General features: G+C 39.9%; 1 protein-coding gene across 1 annotated transcript; it reads left to right on the top strand.

Moving 5' to 3' along the window:
* Positions 1-5,884: 5,884 nt before the first annotated feature.
* LOC310823345 (fibronectin type 3 and ankyrin repeat domains 1 protein-like) lies at positions 5,885-17,021 on the top strand (the record flags this gene model as incomplete). The annotated part of the gene is made up of 10 exons (XM_083696189.1): positions 5,885-6,075; positions 6,406-6,530; positions 8,701-8,782; positions 9,310-9,384; positions 9,489-9,554; positions 9,764-9,929; positions 15,626-15,769; positions 16,424-16,501; positions 16,831-16,875; positions 16,968-17,021. The coding sequence occupies 10 exons, from the start codon at positions 5,885-5,887 to the stop codon at positions 17,019-17,021; spliced, it is 1,026 nt and encodes a 341-aa protein (XP_083552315.1).
* Positions 17,022-20,240: the final 3,219 nt, after the last annotated feature.

The raw sequence follows: 20,240 nt of genomic DNA, 5'->3' as shown, positions 1-20,240 counted from the left end.
ATGAGGATTTCTTCCAAATAAAAGCGCCCACGTTACACTTGTTTAAGCGTTTAGAAATATTAAATATGGATTTATGGCATAGATTCAACAAGGTGCTGGAAACATTCCTCAGAAATTTTGGTCCATATTGAAATGACAGCATCATTGCTGCAGATTTGTCGGCTGCACATCCATGATGTGAATCTCCAGTTCCACCACATCCCAAAGGTGCTCTATTGGATTGAGATCTGGTGACTGTGGAGGCCATTGGAGTACAGTGAACTCATTGTCATGTTCAAGAAACCAGTTTGAGATGATGTGAGCTTTCTGACATGGCACGTTATCCTGCTGGAAGTAGCCATCAGAAGATGGGTACACTGTGGTCATAAAGGGATGGACATGGTCAGCAACAATACTCAGGTAGGCTGTGGCGTTTAAACGATGCTCGATTGGTACTAAGGGGCCCAAAGTGTGCCAAGAAAATATCCCCCACATCATTAGATATTTGCGTTAATGAGCAGTTGAACAGGTGTACCTAATAAAGTGGCCGGTGAGTGTATCTTGACTTCTGATATTTGTGGCCAAAAAAAGTAAAATCCAACAAATGGTTAGCTGACCGTATGAGCAAAGCAAGTCTCACTGTCAACTTAAAATTAGTTTACGCTCCCGCCTATTCATAGGCTAAAACAAGTCACCTTTTCTACAGCTGTAGAAGCTGAGAGTTGCTGGCAGATAGCTGGTCGGATAGGTGGTCTGTAATAAAGAGTACATCTCTATCATTGTCAGACACCAACTGGGTCACTCTTTACATAGTTACTTGACCCTATGTGAAGTATAATGTGTACAGTCTAATCACCAGAAGCAACATTATATTAACATGGTAACAAGGTAGATGCATTATATATTAATATTGCATAATGATAGAGTTTAGTGGCTTGTGTTATTACCATTTCCCATTACATACTGCATATCATTACATTAACAAATGACAATAATGCAGAATTTTTACAGGATAATTACATTGTTACAGTATAACACAGGTAAAGGGGCAACATCATAGTACTTTTAAATATGGGAAAAACAATATGCTGCTCTTGAACAATCTATACGGAACGGTTCTGAAGTCGGCACAGTCTGAGAGGAGGAGGCAGTCTGGGAGGGGGCATTCAGGAGGGGCACAGAGGGTATGGTGGTTGGAGATGCAATAGTGGTAAGGGAGTGTTGGGAAGACCAAGCATTTGGGATTAGAGGTGCGGACAGGTTATGGATGGGCACAGAGGGTAGAGACGTCTTAGTATGTTTGAAAAGCGGCAGACTGGAGGGGAATAGATGCCAGTGGTGGGGTCTGTGTTCTAGAAGTCAGTGGTGGGGTCTGTGTTCTAGAAGTCAGTGGTGGGGTCTGTGTTCTAGAAGCCAGTGGTGGGGTCTGTGTTTTAGAAGCCAGTGGTGGGGTCTGTGTTCTAGAAGCCAGTGGTGGGGCTGGGGTGGATGAGATGCCAGTGGTGCCGGTGGTGGGGTCGTAGGTGGAGAGGCCAGTGTTGGTGTCTGTGTTCGAGATGCCGAGAATTGACAAAAACAATTATAAAGTGAATAAAATACATACATGAAACCCACATGTGAGCTGCAATGTGCACAGAATTGAACGCAGATGAAGACTGCAAAATAAATAAGTAATAACCACCAATGTATGTTATCATAGCATGTTAAGTGGTGTAAGGCATTTTAGCCCACTCACAGTGCAGACGATTGACATAAACTGCAACAGTAGGTAGCCCATCAACACTCCATTGACTCCACATCAGGTTGTTTAAAACAACACACAGTTATATATTACTTTGTTAATTCATCCTTTATTTCCTTTGATCTTTAAAACTCTGACAACACATTTTAACCTCCACTAAAACCAGTAGAAATGCTCTATTGCCATAACTGTAACGGTACAGTTAATATATTTTAACATTGGAATTACTTAAAACAAAGTGAATACATTTTTGCCCTTGTTTTGACCCCTCGTCTTATGCCACTACTATGCTAAACTATGATTAGTGTTAAATTCACCCTTACTGTGCAAGAGGCTGGGCTGGAAGCGATGGGAGGGTCGTAGAGGTTAAAGCCAGTGGGGCCGGTGTTGGGGTCGTAGGTGGAGAGGCCAGTTTTGGTGTCGAGAAGCCAATGGTGGGGTCTTTGGATGACACACCAGTGGTGGGGTCGTAGAGGTCAAAGCCAGTGGTGGGGTCCTAGAGGTCAAAGTCAGAGGTGGGGTCATAGGTGGAGCGGCCAGTGATGGTGTCGGCCGAGACACGGCGGTGGGGTCATAGAGGTTGAAGCCAGTGGTGCCAGTGGTGGGATCGAAGGTGGAGGAGCTAATTACAATTGACAAAGACATTGACATACATGAAACCCACGTGTGAACTGCAAATGTGCACAGAAAAGACTGAAATGATGAAGATAAAGACTGAAATGTATGTTATCATAGCGGTTGTGTTAAGTGGTGTAAGGCATTTACACCGAGCTAGGTGGATAATTTTAATGATAATGGTAATGGTAGTGATAATTGTTACCATTACTCCATCCTGGTAGAAGAGACAGAATAGAGGCTTGTTTCTTTCACTCGTGGACAGGAGAGACTGGAGAACATCAAGTAAAACATTAGATAACGAAAGCCTAGGTGTAGTTTGTGTTGCTTGCTGCTAACCCAAATGTTCTCTTTCTGTCCAGTGGGCCAATTGTGGTGGAAATCTTGTCTAGGGGTTTACCACAGTAATGATTTCAGTGAGACTTTGCAAAGATGCACAAACACAATATCTGTTTAGTAGATTTATTAATAATGGTTGCAAGCATAGCACTCTGCACCTAACGGACAGAGAGCCCCAATACAAGTTACAACACATACTTTATACCCCTCAGATGGTCCGATTATAGGGCGGGGTTTTCATATGGGCATATATCAATATACAACCTTGAAAACAGGTGGCATGATCTATAGTAGTCCTAGATAACACCCTGGGGGCAGCTCTGAGAGAACAATGGTCCTGTAGTTAGAAGTCTTACGTCTTTACCTCTTAGGGACAGTCTGAACTTTTGAGAAGACACTAATGTGTTTTCTCATCTGCTCCTGTCACCAGTTTGAGGAGGTTGGCTCTGGATTTACGGTCATTCCATTACAGTCTGTAAATACAATGTCACACTAAATTATATTATCATCTGCTAACTAGGCTACTACCCTCCAGCCTGGCCACAGGGTCATATCCTGGGGCAGGAGCACAACCTTTTACGCTCCCAATGGATTAGGAGGCTTAAACAGGATACTTTCTAGGGTGCTATAGGTCATGTAATGGTTTAGGGGGTTAACGTCTGCAATGTTCTAACACTTGAGAGAAGAATCACACAGTACAATCAGTAAATGAAGAATCACACAGTACAATCAGTAAATGAAGAATCACACAATACAATCAGTAAATGAATATATGCTAACACAATTAATGATCATAATCTATTATTATTACACATACTGATTTTTCCATTACACTCTCTTTTTTTAAATATGTTTTTAGGGCATTTCTGCTTTATTGGGATAGAGACAGTAGAGATTGACAGGAAGGATGGGAGTGTACCATACGTTACACCAGACTGGGGAAATGATTGACTGGCTTGATTTGACGCACCAAGTTGTCCAGCCTAGACAAAATAGTCAAGTACAAATGTAGTAGGGCTCAAACATCAACAAATGGCAATTCTACAACAGTATGGAGGAGCATGTCAGTATTGTTGGGGTACTTGCGGTAATTACGTCCAACCTGAAAACCCACAGACTCATTTATTAGATCTTCAACAAATTTGGGGAGATGGCCATCGCCATCTCCCGATAACACCATCACACCACCAGGCAGATATTTCACATGCGAATCACTGAACTTTAATTAACTGACCAAAGTGGCCTATTGTTTTGAAAGGATTCCTCAGATGTTTCCCCGGGTTTTCAGTGACTTTGTCGTGTTCTAGCAGTGCTTGATTCTCAGTGTCAACGTTAGCAGCAGGTGCAGTGGTTGAAACGTCCCCAGACTCCCCAATAAATGCTACTGATGAATTCTCTTCGTTGATTGATGGGAGAATAGTTGTAAGGAGAGCATCATTATCAATGGGAGCAGGCTTACCAGACATAGAAGACCAATATGCCTTAGTAAAGAATCTTTTCGATTCCCCCATTGGAAATTAATGGAGCATTTATCACACCCTAAAGTCAAAATTGTTCATGCTCCAAGCTTTTGCCTGAACTGTGTCATCCTAAATACTACCCCTGATAGATTTGTTATAATAACAAAGCTATACCTCCAAATAATCCAAACTGTAAACCTTCAATTTCCTTGCCATATACTCTCTCAGATGTCCTTTTCCCCACCCAATAAAGCGTGTCTTTAAATTGTAATCTCTTAATGCTACCTGCTTCTGCTCTGAGATGTGTCATTTGGGTGTACATATGATAGTTTGTTAATTTCACTGTATCTGTAAATATGCTCACAACCTTATTTGGTTACATAGAATCCTTTGGTAGAAGGTCAGGGTTATAGTCACGGTTGCCCTATTTTTTTGCATGTTGATCTGATTTGTTTTAAAGGAAACTGTTTTATTATCACTCTTGTATATTGTAAAAAGGAATATGTTAACTTATTTTTTTTAAAAGTGTCCTCTATGTAACTCTTCACCTTGAATTTTGCAAGTGGCATAAATCCTTGAATAAGTACATAATTATTGTAAGACCGCAGTCAATCATAACAAGAGGTGGAAAAAACATCATCTTATAATTTTGAATAACAGAGGAATGGTCAATCATGCAACCCATGGTGAATGTTTTTACAAATGTTGGTGAAAAATGAAATAACAAAAGATTTTTAGAGGAGAATAATCCTTAAAATATGAGTGGATTCCCGCTCTAATAATGATATCACATAGGGCTTCTGTGTAACTTTGATCAATATAACAGTGCTAAAATTTGACATGGTTAACTTTAGCATAAAAAAAGTTCTGGTAGCTTTGAGAACAAAGACATGCTCCAAAATGCGTTCTTGCATATCTAGCTAGCTATTTGCCTTGCTACGTTTTGCAAACTATCTAGTCATATTATTATTATATCATTGATTGTGTGGTGTAGTATAGCTCATCAACAACAAGCCCATTACTCCACAACTACTGTACCTTGGCTCAATAAATTAGAGGTTATTAAAACCAAATTAAATCAGATGCACCCTTATTTATTTCAAGATTACTGTAATCTGATCTAATTTATTCAGATCAGAGCTGACAGTACAGTATTTCTGGATGGACCCATACAGGTTGTGTGGGTGGATTGAAGGATGATTCAAGTTCTGGTGGATGAAATAAAGTGGGATGGTTGGATAGATGAAAATGTAATGGTTGGGCAAAGATTGAATGGTTGGGCATGTTGAGTGAGAAGTAACATATTGCTAATACCTGTATTTAGCGTAAGTGTGGTTCCCATAGCAACCATCAACCATCAACTGACATTAACACACTTCTGAGAAGAAAACATATCCGTTCCCACGTTTCCTTCAAAGTTGCTTAATTATTGGATTAATTAGAGATAGCTAGCTAGCTATTTACTTGTTACCTGTGTCAATGACAAATCCAGGTATGCACATTTTACTTTTACTTAGATGTCCTTGCTAGCATCAGAACAAGCTTCAAACTAAGCTAAAATTAGCTACTTAGCTAGCCAGCCAGTTTCGACACCCAAGACGAATATAACTCAAATTAGTAAGGCAATTTACTGCCACTTGTTTTGTGGCAGATTAGTGGCCAACTGTCCATAATCACAAATGTAAATAAATTCACATTGTAAAATGCCTATATCTTATAAAATAATGTCTGCATGCATGTCTGTGTTAACATGAATCGTTTAGGCTACCCAAAACTATTCAAGCCACCGACGCCTCCTGTCATTGGTAAAGTGAGTCACCACAGTATTGAGCTGAGCTGGGAGACAGAGGACGAACCCAGGAGAGGTCCACCAGAGAAATGGACCCGCTTCTCTGTGGAGGAGATGGACCTCAAGTCACACACATACGGGACTATCTATGTGTGAGTTCCCCCCCGTCCCTAGATCTCTCCACTCCTCTCCAAAATTGCATACTGTTGTAGGCCTACTGATATAGGAGGAATTCATTCTCTGGATAGCGCCTGCCAATTTACGGATTGAATAGCATACATGTAGGCTAATGACAATCCACTGATTCCACTTCCTTTGGATATGATCACATCGCTAAATGCTTAATGGCGTTTACTTTTCTGTCACAGAAATATACTGTAAATATGTTTCTGTCACAGAAACATACTGTAAACATTTTTCTGTCACAGAAACATACTGTAAATGCTTTTCTGTCACAGAAACACACTGTAAATACTTTTCAGTGGATACAGCAACCACCACAGCGTAGAAGGCCTGGAGCCCAGTTCCTCCTACAAGTTCAGACTGAGAACCACAAGACCATCAGGGGAGTCCCTCTGCAGCCCCTCTGTGTCCGTCTCTACCACACGTGAGTGAACAGCGGTACTCTGGCCTCAGTTCACATATCTGGGTTGAAGTAAGACTAAACATGGTGTTTCCATAAATATAAAACTGCTCCTTATGGCTGAACACTATTGTGCAGAATAAAGGACAGTCAAATCTGAGTTGATCTTTGTGAACACCATAGCAAAAATAGAACAGTTCTATATCTATACAGTGCCCTGCAGAAGTAATGGGACAGTGAAGCATTTGTTCTTCTTTTGGCTCTACACTCCAAAAGTTTGCATTTGAAATCAAATAACTACTATGAGTTTAAAGTCAGCTTTTATTTGATGGTATTTGTGTACATATTGGTTTCACCATTCAGAAATTACAACATTTTTTATGCATAGTCCCTGTGTTTCAGGGTACTCAAACGTGATAGAGACAGATTAATCAAATGTTCAAATTAAGCACTCATGATTAGTATTTGGTTGACAATCCTTTGCATGCAATAACTGCCTGAAGTCTACCCCACCAGATGCTGGGTGTCTTCTCTGGTGATGCTCTGCCAGGCCTGTACTGCAGCCATCTTCAGTTGTTTGTTTTGAGGTATTTTTGCCTAAAGTCTTGTCATCAGGAAATTAAATGCATGTTGAATTGGATTTAAAGGTTGACTTGGCCAGTCAAGAACTGTAATTTGTTTGCCCTGAAAAACTACCTAATTACTATGGCAGTATGTTTTGGGTCACTGTCTTACTGTATGATGAAGCACCATCCAGTGAGGCATTTGCTTGTACTGGAGCAGACAAGATGCTTCTGCACACCTCAGAATACATTATGCTGCTGCCGTCAGTTCAGATCATACATTTAAACAAGTTAGCCAGTTCTGTGTCAGTGTCAGCTATACATGCTCTAACATTAACACCCCCTCCACCATGTTTCACAGATGAGGTGGTATGGTGCAAATCTTGGGCAAATCCTCTGGTACATAGGATAATATTAATTTTGTATCTGTTCACAATACCCTTTTCCAGACCTCTGCAGGCTTTTTAGGTACAAACTGTAAGTGACCATCCATTTAGAGTATAACTAGTGGTTTGCACCTTGCAGTGAATCCTCTGTAGTTCGGCTGGTGAAGTCTTCTGTGGATGGTAGTCTCTAACACATTCACCCCTACCTCCTGGAGAGTGTTGCTGATCTGGGAGACAGTTGTGTTGGGGTTTTTCCTGATTATGGTGAGCATTCTTCAGTCATCCACTGTAGCAGTTTGCATGCAGCAGACCCCGCGGGAAAGTAAAGATGCGGCAGATATCTAAACTATAAATCCCTCCTAATGACCTCTTCACCCCCTCTACAAGTTTCTCTCTCTATATATATATATATTAAAAAAAAAAATATCCTTCTTCTAGCATTGTGACTGCCTATGGCCCCTGGTCTGAGCATTGATTACTTTATCTTATGATGACTGATGGATAGATGATTCACTTACTTAAACAAATGTATTTGTTGTAAGTCGCTTTGGATAAAGGCGTCTGCTAAATGCCATGAATGTAAATGTAAAAAAAAGAAGTCTGCCTTGGCCTACAAGCCCACTTGCGATTGCACCAGTGCTTTTTTTTATTTCTTTGAATGATTGAATTTTCAGCCCAGAAACACCTATCGAGCCATTTTTCCCATTACTTTGGGGTACCCTGAAATAGGGGGACTATGCAACGTGTTGTAATTTCTGAATGGTGAAACCAATATGTACACAAATACCATCAAATAAAAGATGATAATCTCTTAACCTCACAGTAATTGTTTGATTTAAAATCCAAACTTTTGTAGTATAGAGCCAAAAGAAGAGAAAATGATTCACTGTCACATTACTTATGCAGAGCACTGTATGTAACACAGTCTCTCTCCTTAGAAGAAAGATACTGTATAGCCTATGGTGCAGATATAAATGAGATTAATTAATTACAGGAATGTCTATTCAAGAGTGCACTCACCTACACAGTGGTCCTCTGTGGCTCAGTTGGTAGAACATGGCGCTAACAACACTTATGTTTGATTCCCGCTGGGACCATATATACTGAAATGTATGCACTCACTGCAATGTAAGTCGCTTTGGATTAAAGTGTCAGCTAAATGGCATATATTATTATATATAGTACCTACACTCATACTGTGTGTGTGTGTGTGTGTGTGTGACCTTTGACCTTCATACCATCCAGGTGAGCCTATGAGTGGGAGGAATCTCCACCGTGCAGTCAACATGAATGATGAGGAGGAGATGACCAGAGTGTTGCAGGCAGGGTGAGCATTCAGCAGGATCCTATAGAACAGTACAAGAAATTACAATACAGTAGGTTTGAAGGATAACAAAAAAAAAAGTGCAGGTGAAGTAGGAAACCTTCTTGGACTTGTATTAAAACCACACCATAACATTTGAAAAATAAAACATATATATATATAAAATAAAAGATATATATGTTACTCATATACTATAAGTAGTGCAGAAACATAAGAACTTAAATACTTCAATAGTAGACCAACATGAAAAATTACAAAAGAAACAAACTTAAGAATATGCAATATATTCATCTACAATTTTATACATCTGGAATAAAGCTTCTTTCAGTTAAAGCATCTTTAATTTTTTTGCTTAAGCAATACCGTATGTGGTCATAATAGGCCAAAGTGTGATATTGTGAAATCAAGCCCTATGCTCTCTGGATGTCAAGTTCATCAATTAGAAAAATATAAATAAAATACAATTAAAGGAGAAATGGTAGATTGTTACTAATTTTTAACTAATGATGTGCTTGGTAATTCCTCTGCAGGACAGTCATTGTGAATGTGAAGGATAAACTGGGCTTCACTCCTCTCATGGTGGCTGCACAGAAAGGCTTTGCCAGGTACAATCCCACAGGGTACAGCTGCAGTGTTTTGTTTATTGTCATTAATTACCAATGCATCTGAATCCATTCACTTTCACACTCACTTTGATGTTCTGTTTCAGACTTGTTCACATTCTGGTGGAACATGGTGCAGATGTGAATATGAAGAACGGTAGTGGAAAGGACAGGTGTGCACATGTGCTGTCTACAGCCTCTCAGCCTTTCAAAGACCCTTATTTGCATTGTTATAACACCTTGAATATCACTTGTCCTTTTTACACTAACTACACATCATTGCTAACAGAAAGGTTGGTTGAGTTGATGTACTGCCTATAAAATGAGTGATTAACATTCACCACCATCTCCTCTGCTGTACTGTCCGTCTGTTTGCTTGCAGCCTGATGCTGGCCTGTTTCTCTGGCCACCTGGATATAGTCAAGTACCTGAAGAGGTTCGGGGCCACATGGCAGTCCCAGGACATGGGGGGCTGCAGCCCCCTCCACTGGGCAGCAGATGGGGGACACCTTGCTGTCATAGCCTACATGATCCAGGACGGATGCCAGGTGAGACAGGCTCCAAAATGGAGGACCCTAGATGCAGAGTGGGATCCTCGGATGAAAAGAGACCATTTCTGAAACATATACTTTATATACTGTATATACAGTGCACTATATAAGTAATGGGACAGTGAAGCATTTATTCTTCTTTTAGCTCTAAAAAGTTTGGATTTACAATTACGAACTGTTGATTTTGGCAAGCCTAAGGTTTTAGTTATGTTTCTGATTTTTTTCTTCTTCTGATGTTTCATCCTAATAATGGCTTCCTTGAATTTCATTGACACCTCTTTGGTCCCCATGTTGACAGACATCAATAGCAGACTCCAAAGGCAAATACAAAGCCTCAATACTCAATACTAGATATTGACAGCTCTCTTATGCCTGCACAAATGATGTGACAGAACACACCTGACATACCAGAAACACCTAGCCAATTGTCCCATTACTTTTGGGTACCCTGAAATAGGGACACTATGTATAAAAAGTGATAGAGAGAGAGGGGGATAATTGATTTATCCTTTATTTAAAGTTACGAGCCAAAATGTTGAAGAACATAATAACGCTTTTACTTTCATTTTAACAACAATGTAATTGGAGAGCAAAGATAGTTGCTGTATCATAAATATCAATTCCATTTGCTCTGAAATATTTACACAGGTCAACAAGGTGGCGCAGCGCCACTATTACATTCTTTGGGGAGTACCCTGACACAGGGGCACACCTCCTCATACCCATGAGCAGATGTATATTTTAGAAGCCAAAACTTTGTTAGCTTTAAACTAAGGACTGCATGTGGAGGTAAGTGCAGTTTGGCCATGTCGCAGGTGGTGGTAGCGGTGTTGTACTGAGCTCCAAAAGGTGTTCTATGGATATTGTTTAAAAATGGTAAACTAGCCATCAAATTGAAACAAATTAAAAACTGGATGAGATAGCACAGCTAGTGCTTTTTATTGATCAGTTTAATGAAATGATTAGGTCACCAAAACCAAACACATGACATGAAGTACTGTCCTCCAGCAAAACTAAAGAAAGCCTACCAAACAAAGTGAAAGAATGGAAGAGGGTTTCGCTATTGCATTCTCCAAAGTTGATAGCGCACTGTTGGTGAGTATGAATGAGCAATTAAAAAAGCTTGATCTACTTTTTTAGATCAAGCCGACATAAGAGTTGCTTAAGATCACGGTAGAATACATCAACAAACTCATAGAGGAGATAAAAACTGAAAACAAGGCGTTCTGAGCCACGGTGACCACCCTTTCAAATTGAGAAACTCATCAACGAAAACACACAAATGAAAACAACAAGTATGCAGCATAATATTGTCATAATGGGAGTGGAAGAGGGAGAACACAAGGATTATCTGGAAAATAAGTTAAACAAATTTATGAGAGAACAACTCAAGCTGACAGTGGAGCAGCTTGAAAAGCTGAATTTCCAATGGGCACATAGATTTGGCAGAAAGGTACACAGTGACCCATTGTTGAAAGGCTCACTCAAGATGAATGTGGCAGTGCTTGAAAGAGTAAGGAAACTATTCATCAATGAATAATATCAAATTCTCAAACAACAAAGGGCCACAAATGTGCGGCTGGTATTGGATAAATTGTACATCAACAACTCTTCGGATCCCAAGATAACAACCTGGTTGTGAGTAACCCTGCCATACTTAGACAGCAGGCGAATTCCCAACTACACAACACTTATTTCTCTCTTTCTAGCGCTAGCCGACTTTTGTTTACACTTTCTCTATCTACAGTCCAGTAGACTGTGAACATTGGCTAAACTGGCCTGACGCTTTGCTGCCGATAGACCAATGACTGTGAATAGGAATGAACATATTGAAGTATGACATCACCCGATTAATTTCAATAGTAGTAGCATGTGTCACTAATCTGCCAACGAAATGCGTACTTCCTCATCGCCATTTTGGTCTGTCCGTCCACTGAACATGCTCAGTATTCACTCTCGTCTAGAACAACGCGAGAATAGCCCCTGGGCAGCCCCGTGCAGGCCTCTGCCGATCGAGCATGCGCTTTGGGTTACCAATACGAGAAGCACACATGGACGCGCCTCAGCCCTCAGCCAACCAGCAATGCTGGCAACAGGGCAGTACAGACACAGGATTCAGCTGATAGAACAATACCCGATATAGAAGTCGCTTTTTTTAACCAATGCTAAAACACATATAGATAAACTGCAGTAACCGTAATGGGTAGCCTACATCGTAATTATTGATCGTATTTATTTTGTTCTGACATTTAATCATTTATGATATCCTGTTTTTGTATTATTTATGAGAATCTCCTAATCTGCCTACTTGTTCAAAATATATCAAGCGATTAGTTTCAATATGGTCACGATATTTCATGTTATTTCATCATCAACCAATTTATTTTGTTTTGTGTTAAATATGACTGACAAAACCAGCTGGCTAACTTAATAAATACTGCACACTCAAATTCTAAACTCCTTTGTTAGTCATAAAATCATGTTACTAAGAAATTCGCTGGAAAGAAACTTGAAAATAATTTATGGATTTATTGTTTTGTTGAATAGTCATGACTGGTTTGAGGCTGAAAAGTTTGTCTGTCCCTTGGTAATCATGGTAACTTTTTTGACAGCGCATATTTTAGCTGGGCTACATTTTATCTTTCCCATAATTGCTTGCGAGTTATCAGACAGATCAGTGTGGCGTAGTCGTGCTATCTGTTGTAAGACAATGAGGTCCTTCTTCATTCTTAAAAGTCACAGAGAGATCACATTCATTTGGCCCATCAGGGGAGGGTATCTCAAGAAGGGGGGCAGAATTGATGTCTCCCCCTTCAGTTGGAAAATGACGATGGCGCAAGAGGGGCGATCCAGGATGGGAGGTTTTAGGACATGTTTCGGGATAGAGGAAACATTTTTGGGTGAGGGAAAAGACTTAGACTCAGTTAGACTTAGACTTGCTTAGTAAATCACGAGAACCACTATGTCTAGCAGTATGATTATCATATTTTTTGTAGAAATTAATGGAATTAGAAATTATTGGAATTAGAATTAATGGTAATTATAATAGAAACCTGTGTATTATTATGGTAATTGATGAAAAGAAGAAAATGTTTGGTTGAAGGAGAAAGAATATCACATTTATTGTTTGCAAGAAACACATTTCACAATGTTAAATTAAGCCGTGGGGGAAAAATAACAAGGAGGAATGTACTTCTGTCATGGGCAAAACATTTCAAAAGAAGTGACTATTATTTAAAAACAACTTTGATCCCATTGTTCAAACTGCAAAAATGGATCTGTTAGGGTTAAGGTTGATCCTCTTGAAGATGCTATTTGTCTCCCGGTACGCGTCCAACGGGTTAGAGCCTCAGCCTACAGGGTCTTACCCTAATAGGTTTCTAAAGATATACTTTAGGCTGGTGTCAAATAGATTCACCCTGCTGTTCACTGTCTACTTCCCACAGTTTCCCCTGCTTCCTCTTTCTGGCTTTGTTCCGTAAGCGACCCACAATGGAACACAGCCTATGAAAGCCCCAGTAGTTAACGACGGCACGAATTTAATTTATCGATGAGGACAATTCATTCAAAGGGGATATTTAAAAAGAGGCTAGAATAACCATTTAGATCCTATGATGTAATATGCGCAGTGAAATCTAACTTTTTACAATAACAAGGAGGATACACAACTTAGAAGACTATTTCAATTCTATCTAAACTTCTAACAAGAACTAAAATACTTATTTTTCTTTAAATGCAGATTTGTACTTTATTTAAACTTTAAGCGTTACAGCATGGTAATGCAATGTAGCAATACAATCATTTAAGAATAAATAGAATTTAAGAATAAGAATAATTTAATAAAAGAAATTAAAGTAAATAAAAGGAATAAAAGGAATAAAATAAATTAAATCTTACCATATCTGTCCTAACTCTGTCTAACTTTGTATAAATTTAGAGAGGCTCCATCCAGCATCGGCATTTGCAACCACCGAATACTCTTGGTTTCCTCTACCAGCTCAGCTGATTTCTCCGGAGCAGCACCAATGCCCTCAGCTGAGGGACTTTGACGACCCACACTTCCTAGTACAAGTAAAGTGGTCACTCAACCCCTTCCAAACCTTTAACCTTTAGTCCCAACCACAGACAGTTATGGGCAATGCCAACCACTGGGAGAGCGAGGACTAAGTCTCAAGGTAGCTAATAGGGAGTCTACTCCGATACTAACAGCCTCCAGGTGGGGGCCCCCCAAGTCTAAACTCTCTCCTGAGAGGACTTTGGTCATGGAGTCCCTGATTGGGCTAGACCTCCTGGTCTCTTAGGGATCCGTCCTCCGTGGGGTCATAAGGAAATGCCCGTTGAGATGCTCGTCATCCCATTTTATACCTATTCTCCGGACCTGGACTCCTCCTGGTAGGTGGAACACTTTTAACCTATCAGACTTCTTTCTCCTTCCCCACACCTTACTTGGACATACCTTCCCCAGTTCTGTAAAGTACCTTATGTGGATGTTACACCACTATGCAAATCAGAGACCCTATAAAAACAAAGATATTAATTCCAAAATGATATGAACTACTTTCCTTGCATTAAGCTGGACTCAACTTCTTGAGTGATTTGTTGATGACATTTTTGCATTTTAGCTAATTTTAAGAGTATCATAGCAAAGGTTCTGAATACATATGTACATAAGGTATTTTTGTATTTCAATTTTAATAAATGTACTGAAATTTAACCCCCCCCCCCAAAAAAAATCATGTGTGTGGATTGATGGCAAATTCTTTGAATTTAATCCATTTTAAATTGAGTCTATAACACAACAAAATGTGGAAAAAGTGACGGGGTCTGAATACTTTCCAAAGGCACTGTATATAATGAACATGAATATGGGGGGTTGAAATTATTAAATATCAAAGCATTGAACCTCTCACTAAAAGTTTCAACCATTCAAAAACTATACTTACACCCCAACTGGTTCTCTAGCAGATTAAGAGAGAAAGCTCTTCCTAAGAGAAGCTCATCCTCTATTTTAAAAGGGCCTTTTTCAAATATTACAGCAAATAATCTGGTTGAACTCAAATATATTGATGTTTCACAACGGAATAATTTTCATCAATGACATCATGAAGGATGGAAATACTATGTCTTTTAAAATACTATGACTTTTAAAATAATATGAGACTGCATGCTCAATTCAAAATTACAATCAACTGATTGAAGCCTTGCCACAAAATTGGAAGAGGAACATTTTAAAATGTGACCACTTCACCATACAGTATACAAGATAACTGGGAACAGATTTTTGACGTTCCTATCCCATGGCATCAGGTTTATGAATCAATATATAACAATTGACTCTAAAACAAAAAACATTGAATTAAAGCAATAATCTCTATCTTCTAATGACCCCATAGTAATTGTTTGATTTTAAATCCAAACTGTTGTAGTATACAGTTAAAAGAGGACAACATGCTTCCTCTTTCCAATACTTATGGAGGGCACTGTATACCTCATTAGGTCCTTGAATGAGGTGGGGTGGTGGCTGGGCTAATAAACAGAAAAAAGTACAATGAGAAATGGTCTAATAAGATAAGAAATTGATCAATAATATGTCATGAATCAAATAGTCAACACTTTATATTTGTATCCAAAGAAGTCACATTGAGATTGACAGGCCAAGAATACAGGTTATATGTTTTTATTTCCACTCTCAGTTGGACGTGCGGGACAATGTGTCCCATTGGACTCCTCTGATGAGGGTCTCGGCGGTCAGCGGCAACCCGGCAGTGGCCTCCCTCCTCATCAGAGCCGGCGCTGACGTCAACGTCAGGGACAAGGACGGGAAGACGCCGCTCATGGTACGGGCAGGAAAGGACATGACAGGGCAGGGCAGGACAGGACAAGGCTGGGCTGGACTGTGAAGGGCAAGACAGGACAGGGCAGGACGGGACAGGGCTGGGCAAAGCAGGACAGGACAGGGCTGGGCAGGACTGTGCAGGGCAGGACAGGGCAGAACAGGGCAGGGCTGGGCAGGACAGGCAAGTTACCTCTACAGGCCTCTCTGTATATCCTACATGTATTATATATACATATACTGTATGCAGATATACAGAAGCCTGTAGAGGCGACTTTGGCTAGGACACGACAACATTTCCACACTCTTCTGCTCTATTTTTTCTGTGTCAGTGGTAACAGGTGGCAATACTGCTGTGCTGTGGGTGGAGTAGCGGTAAAGAGAAGCATGTTCATAACAATGAACAGGTCAAGTGCCATCAGGTGCACTGAAAAATTCTGGCCTTGAAAATAGCACTAATATTTCAGACACACACCCTGTAGCGCCAGCGCCCCCACCAGCCCCCATGTTTGCGCCAAGGCAAACATGCGCCAAGGCAAACATCTCCATTAAAATAGAGCCCCTTTGTGTTACCTAAGCAGTGCCTTATTCACTAAATTTCATTGAATCAATTGAACTCCATAGTACAAATACATGCTATAACCAGTATGTCCACTAGGTGGCAGTGTTGAATAACCATGAGGAGCTGGTGCAGCTGCTGTTGGACAGCGGGGCTGACTATGATGTAAAGAATGAGGTAAAGAACGAAAGAAGAGATGCATGTAGCCTGTTCAGGAGGGTTGTTGTCAGTTTAAATTCAGTCGATTCTGGAGTTGATTCCACATGTTTCCAATAAACAGAATTTAAATAAAATTTACCCCAACCCTGCTGTTCAGGAAGGTGCAACATTACAGGTAGAAATGTATTGTGTAGAACAGGTATGAGTGTCTGTCATGTAGACTAGGGACTCATGTCAGCTTTACACGTTGCATACCGTAGCTATCTGTAATGTTGTTTCACTTCACTGAACACACATTGGAACAATTTCAATCATTTTGGTATTAACATTAATACTTGTAATTGCAGTTTGGATCAGGGGCAGCTGAAATGGCTAAGGCCTTTGGGAGAGAGGTAATGTATTTCTCAATTTCTCCATCACACTATTGTATTTTGTGGTGATGTTGTATAACAAGCCATGTTCATTATGTTCATTTCCCATCCAGAACATCATCACCTTATTGGAGGGAAGGAAGAGTATAACAAACATAGCCCATTAGTTTAGGTGGAGAGTGGAGTTTCTGTTACTAATAGCTTTATTGCTGTTGTTTTTACTGTCTGATATCAAAATGTAGGTCTCTGTATCATACCTGGATATGTAAACATGTCAACATATAAAAGGTATTTTAGAGATAGATCAAAAATGCCATTTCTCCTCTTGTCTTAAGCAAAGGATAGACATGACACAGTATGGCTTACCTCCAAATGCATGTACTGTGCTGACTGTATACAGTGCTGCATATACAGCTCATGTACAAACTTCTGGCTTGACATCACCTTTAAGAGAGATGGACCTCACTGCACACTGTTACAACAGTGTAACTGTTATTGTAATTACATTTTTGCTCGTTGTCTTTCACTTAAGATGTTTGCATGCTTGCATGTTCAGTAAACAAATGTAAATAAAACAACAGAATGGTATCACCAAAAAAGAGAAAGCTAATATATTTGGCTCCTTAATCTCACTGGATTCCAGGTTTTACCATCGTCCACATTTGATATGCACTGATTCCTAAAGAAAAACAAATGTGTTTCATTGAATATTCACTGTAGCTTTTTTTGTAGTTCTTACTGCACTTGTAGAAAATCGAACACCCATGAAAAAAATCATGAAGACAAGACAGATACTATATTTACTCAAACTGTACAATGGCTTTTGGAATTTTTACAGTTATAGAAATCAACATACAGTACATGTGTTGTAATAAGACATGGAATTGGTCAACGGATGCACGGGAGAGAGAAAGCTAACAGAAAACAGACAAATGCTTTCCACCACATAGGTCTATTTCTAAATCTAAACCTTATGAACACTTACAGTACACAGTGATGACTAAACTTGCACTTTGGGAGTGCGTTCCAAGTGTAGCAGAGGTGATTTGGAATCAGGCTCTCGGTGGGTAGCCCTGCCTGAGACATGTATGTATGTAAGTACTGTCCTTGGACCTTGAGGATGTCCTCTTGGTCTAATAATAGACACTTGAGTCTTCCACGTGGGACCTGGGATTCAACATTGGACCCAGGACAAAGCATGCTCTGCCTATGCATACAGTACACAATATATATCCATTCATCCAAGATGATATTTTGATTGATAACAACACAGTGCAATGCGGACCAGGTATGGTATGGTATGGTACCAGTCTGTGGTCGCCAGCGTTCTCTTCTATGCAGTGGTGTGCTGGGGAGGAAGCACTAAGAAGAGGGATGCCGGGTGACTGGACAGGCTGGTAAGGAAAGCTGGCTCTGTTGTGGGAGCTGAACTGGAGAGCATCACTTCAGTAATGGAAAAAAGAACTCTGAGCAAACTGCTCACCATCATGGACAATGAAGGTCACCCACTGTACCACACCATCATCCAGCAGAAGAGCTTGATCAGCTGGAGGCTACGAGCACTGACAAGCAAAACTGACAGACTGACTAAATCATTTGTCCCCAGAGCCATACAACTTTACAATATGTCAATCAAGGGCAAAGAGATGGACTTCTCTGCATAACCTCCACCCTCTGTATCACATCACTATCATGTATCATGTCACTGTTTCACCTCATTAACTACAATGTTTACTGGCTATGCTAGGCCTCATACACAGCCCCTACCTCCCTCCACCAGCCTGGACAAAATGCACTTTAAAAATAGTCCATATTTATGTAGCCCGTATTTAGTTTTTAGTATTTAATGCTATAATTGCACTGTCTGCCTTACCTTTTTGCACCTCACCTAACTGCAAAGACATTTACAACTGCACCTCGCCTGTATACAATACTGCTAATGTTGTATGTGTATGTTATGTGTGATACCCCTATGTCTGTACGCTACTTGGAACCTGAATTTCCCCCTGGGATAAATAAAGTTTCTATCTATCTATCTATCTGGTAGGAAAAAATCACAAATTTTATACTCTAAACTCTAATATCATAATGCAATGATGAATAATGGCCACAATGAGGCCAGATGTAATGGCAGTTTCCACCTAGAATTACTTATTATTTTTGTGGATCTATTGTGAAAAAAGAGAAATAAATAACATTAAACATGTAGGGTTTGAACTATTTGCAGCACTGAAGTCACCATGACACTAAAGTACCTAGTGTTAGGTCGAGCACGTTTTGACACACCCAGATTGCATTATTTGGTGTTGGATCAGAGAGTGTGCTCTTTATGAAATGGGTGAATACAGTATAATCCTTCCAAGTGTATGCTCCAAATATGAACTAATAAGGGTATATAAAGACACCCAAAAACAGCAACCGGTTTAGGCGTGACAATGTTTCCGGCACCGTTCTGTTACCGCCACTCCCATTGTTTCAAATGGAACCCTGCACACAGCAGGGGACATGGCCCGGGGTCAATTCAGATCCAAGTCTATTCCATCCTGTGTCACTAGCGGCAAACTGATATAACTGCCATTAAACCACCATGTTGAGCACAGGTAAAGCTGTAGAAATGTCTGAACTTGTTCACAACTAGTCAAAGACAAATGCTGGATGAGAAAAAAACTATATTCTCTAAGTCCATGCTCTCCCACAGCAACACATACAAACCATAGCCAAAATACTGTTTGTTGAATATAGCCATACACAATTAGAAGGAGACATTGACTTCCTATTATAAAAACATCATTTTTTTTAACGTGCGCTTTGGTGTGGTGCGCAACATCCAGCCGCCTCTTGTTTGCGGGCCCAAGTAGAGAACGGCCTTGAGCCAATACCCCTTTGTGAGTTTGTAAACATGTTGAAATTCACCAGTGGAGAAACACTTGAAGGCCGTTCTTTACTTAGGCCCAATACCCCGTCTAACTCACCATAAAGGTACAACATGATATATCGAATATAAATACAGTATGAATACACAGATTAGATGCAAAATACTGGATTTCACGTCATCTCTGAAGTAACAGAGTCTACTCTAATGTTTTCTCCTTGACTTCGATTGGTCATTTGTAGTTCAACACTTCTCCTTTGATATGAAGTGAGTAGATGTCTTGGAATGTAAAGAAAGAAAACAGTTGTCTATTAGAAAGTCCATCATACACAAACTAGTGAGTTATAAGTTACATTGGAGACTGCAACAACTTTGTTTTTTATCAAAGCACACTTTTGTTTTCACTCTTTGATTATTCAAAGTTCAAATAACTTAAAAAAAAACAATAAAACAATAATTCAGTTGCAAACCAATCAGTGTTCTGATCTTGACTGGAAAAAATCACCAACTGAGA

Source organism: Argentina silus, assembly GCF_951799395.1.
Source record: "Argentina silus genome assembly, chromosome: X".
NCBI lineage: Eukaryota > Metazoa > Chordata > Actinopteri > Argentiniformes > Argentinidae > Argentina > Argentina silus.
The sequence above is the reverse complement of the archived record's forward strand: the minus strand, read 5'-3'. Positions and strand labels throughout refer to the sequence as shown.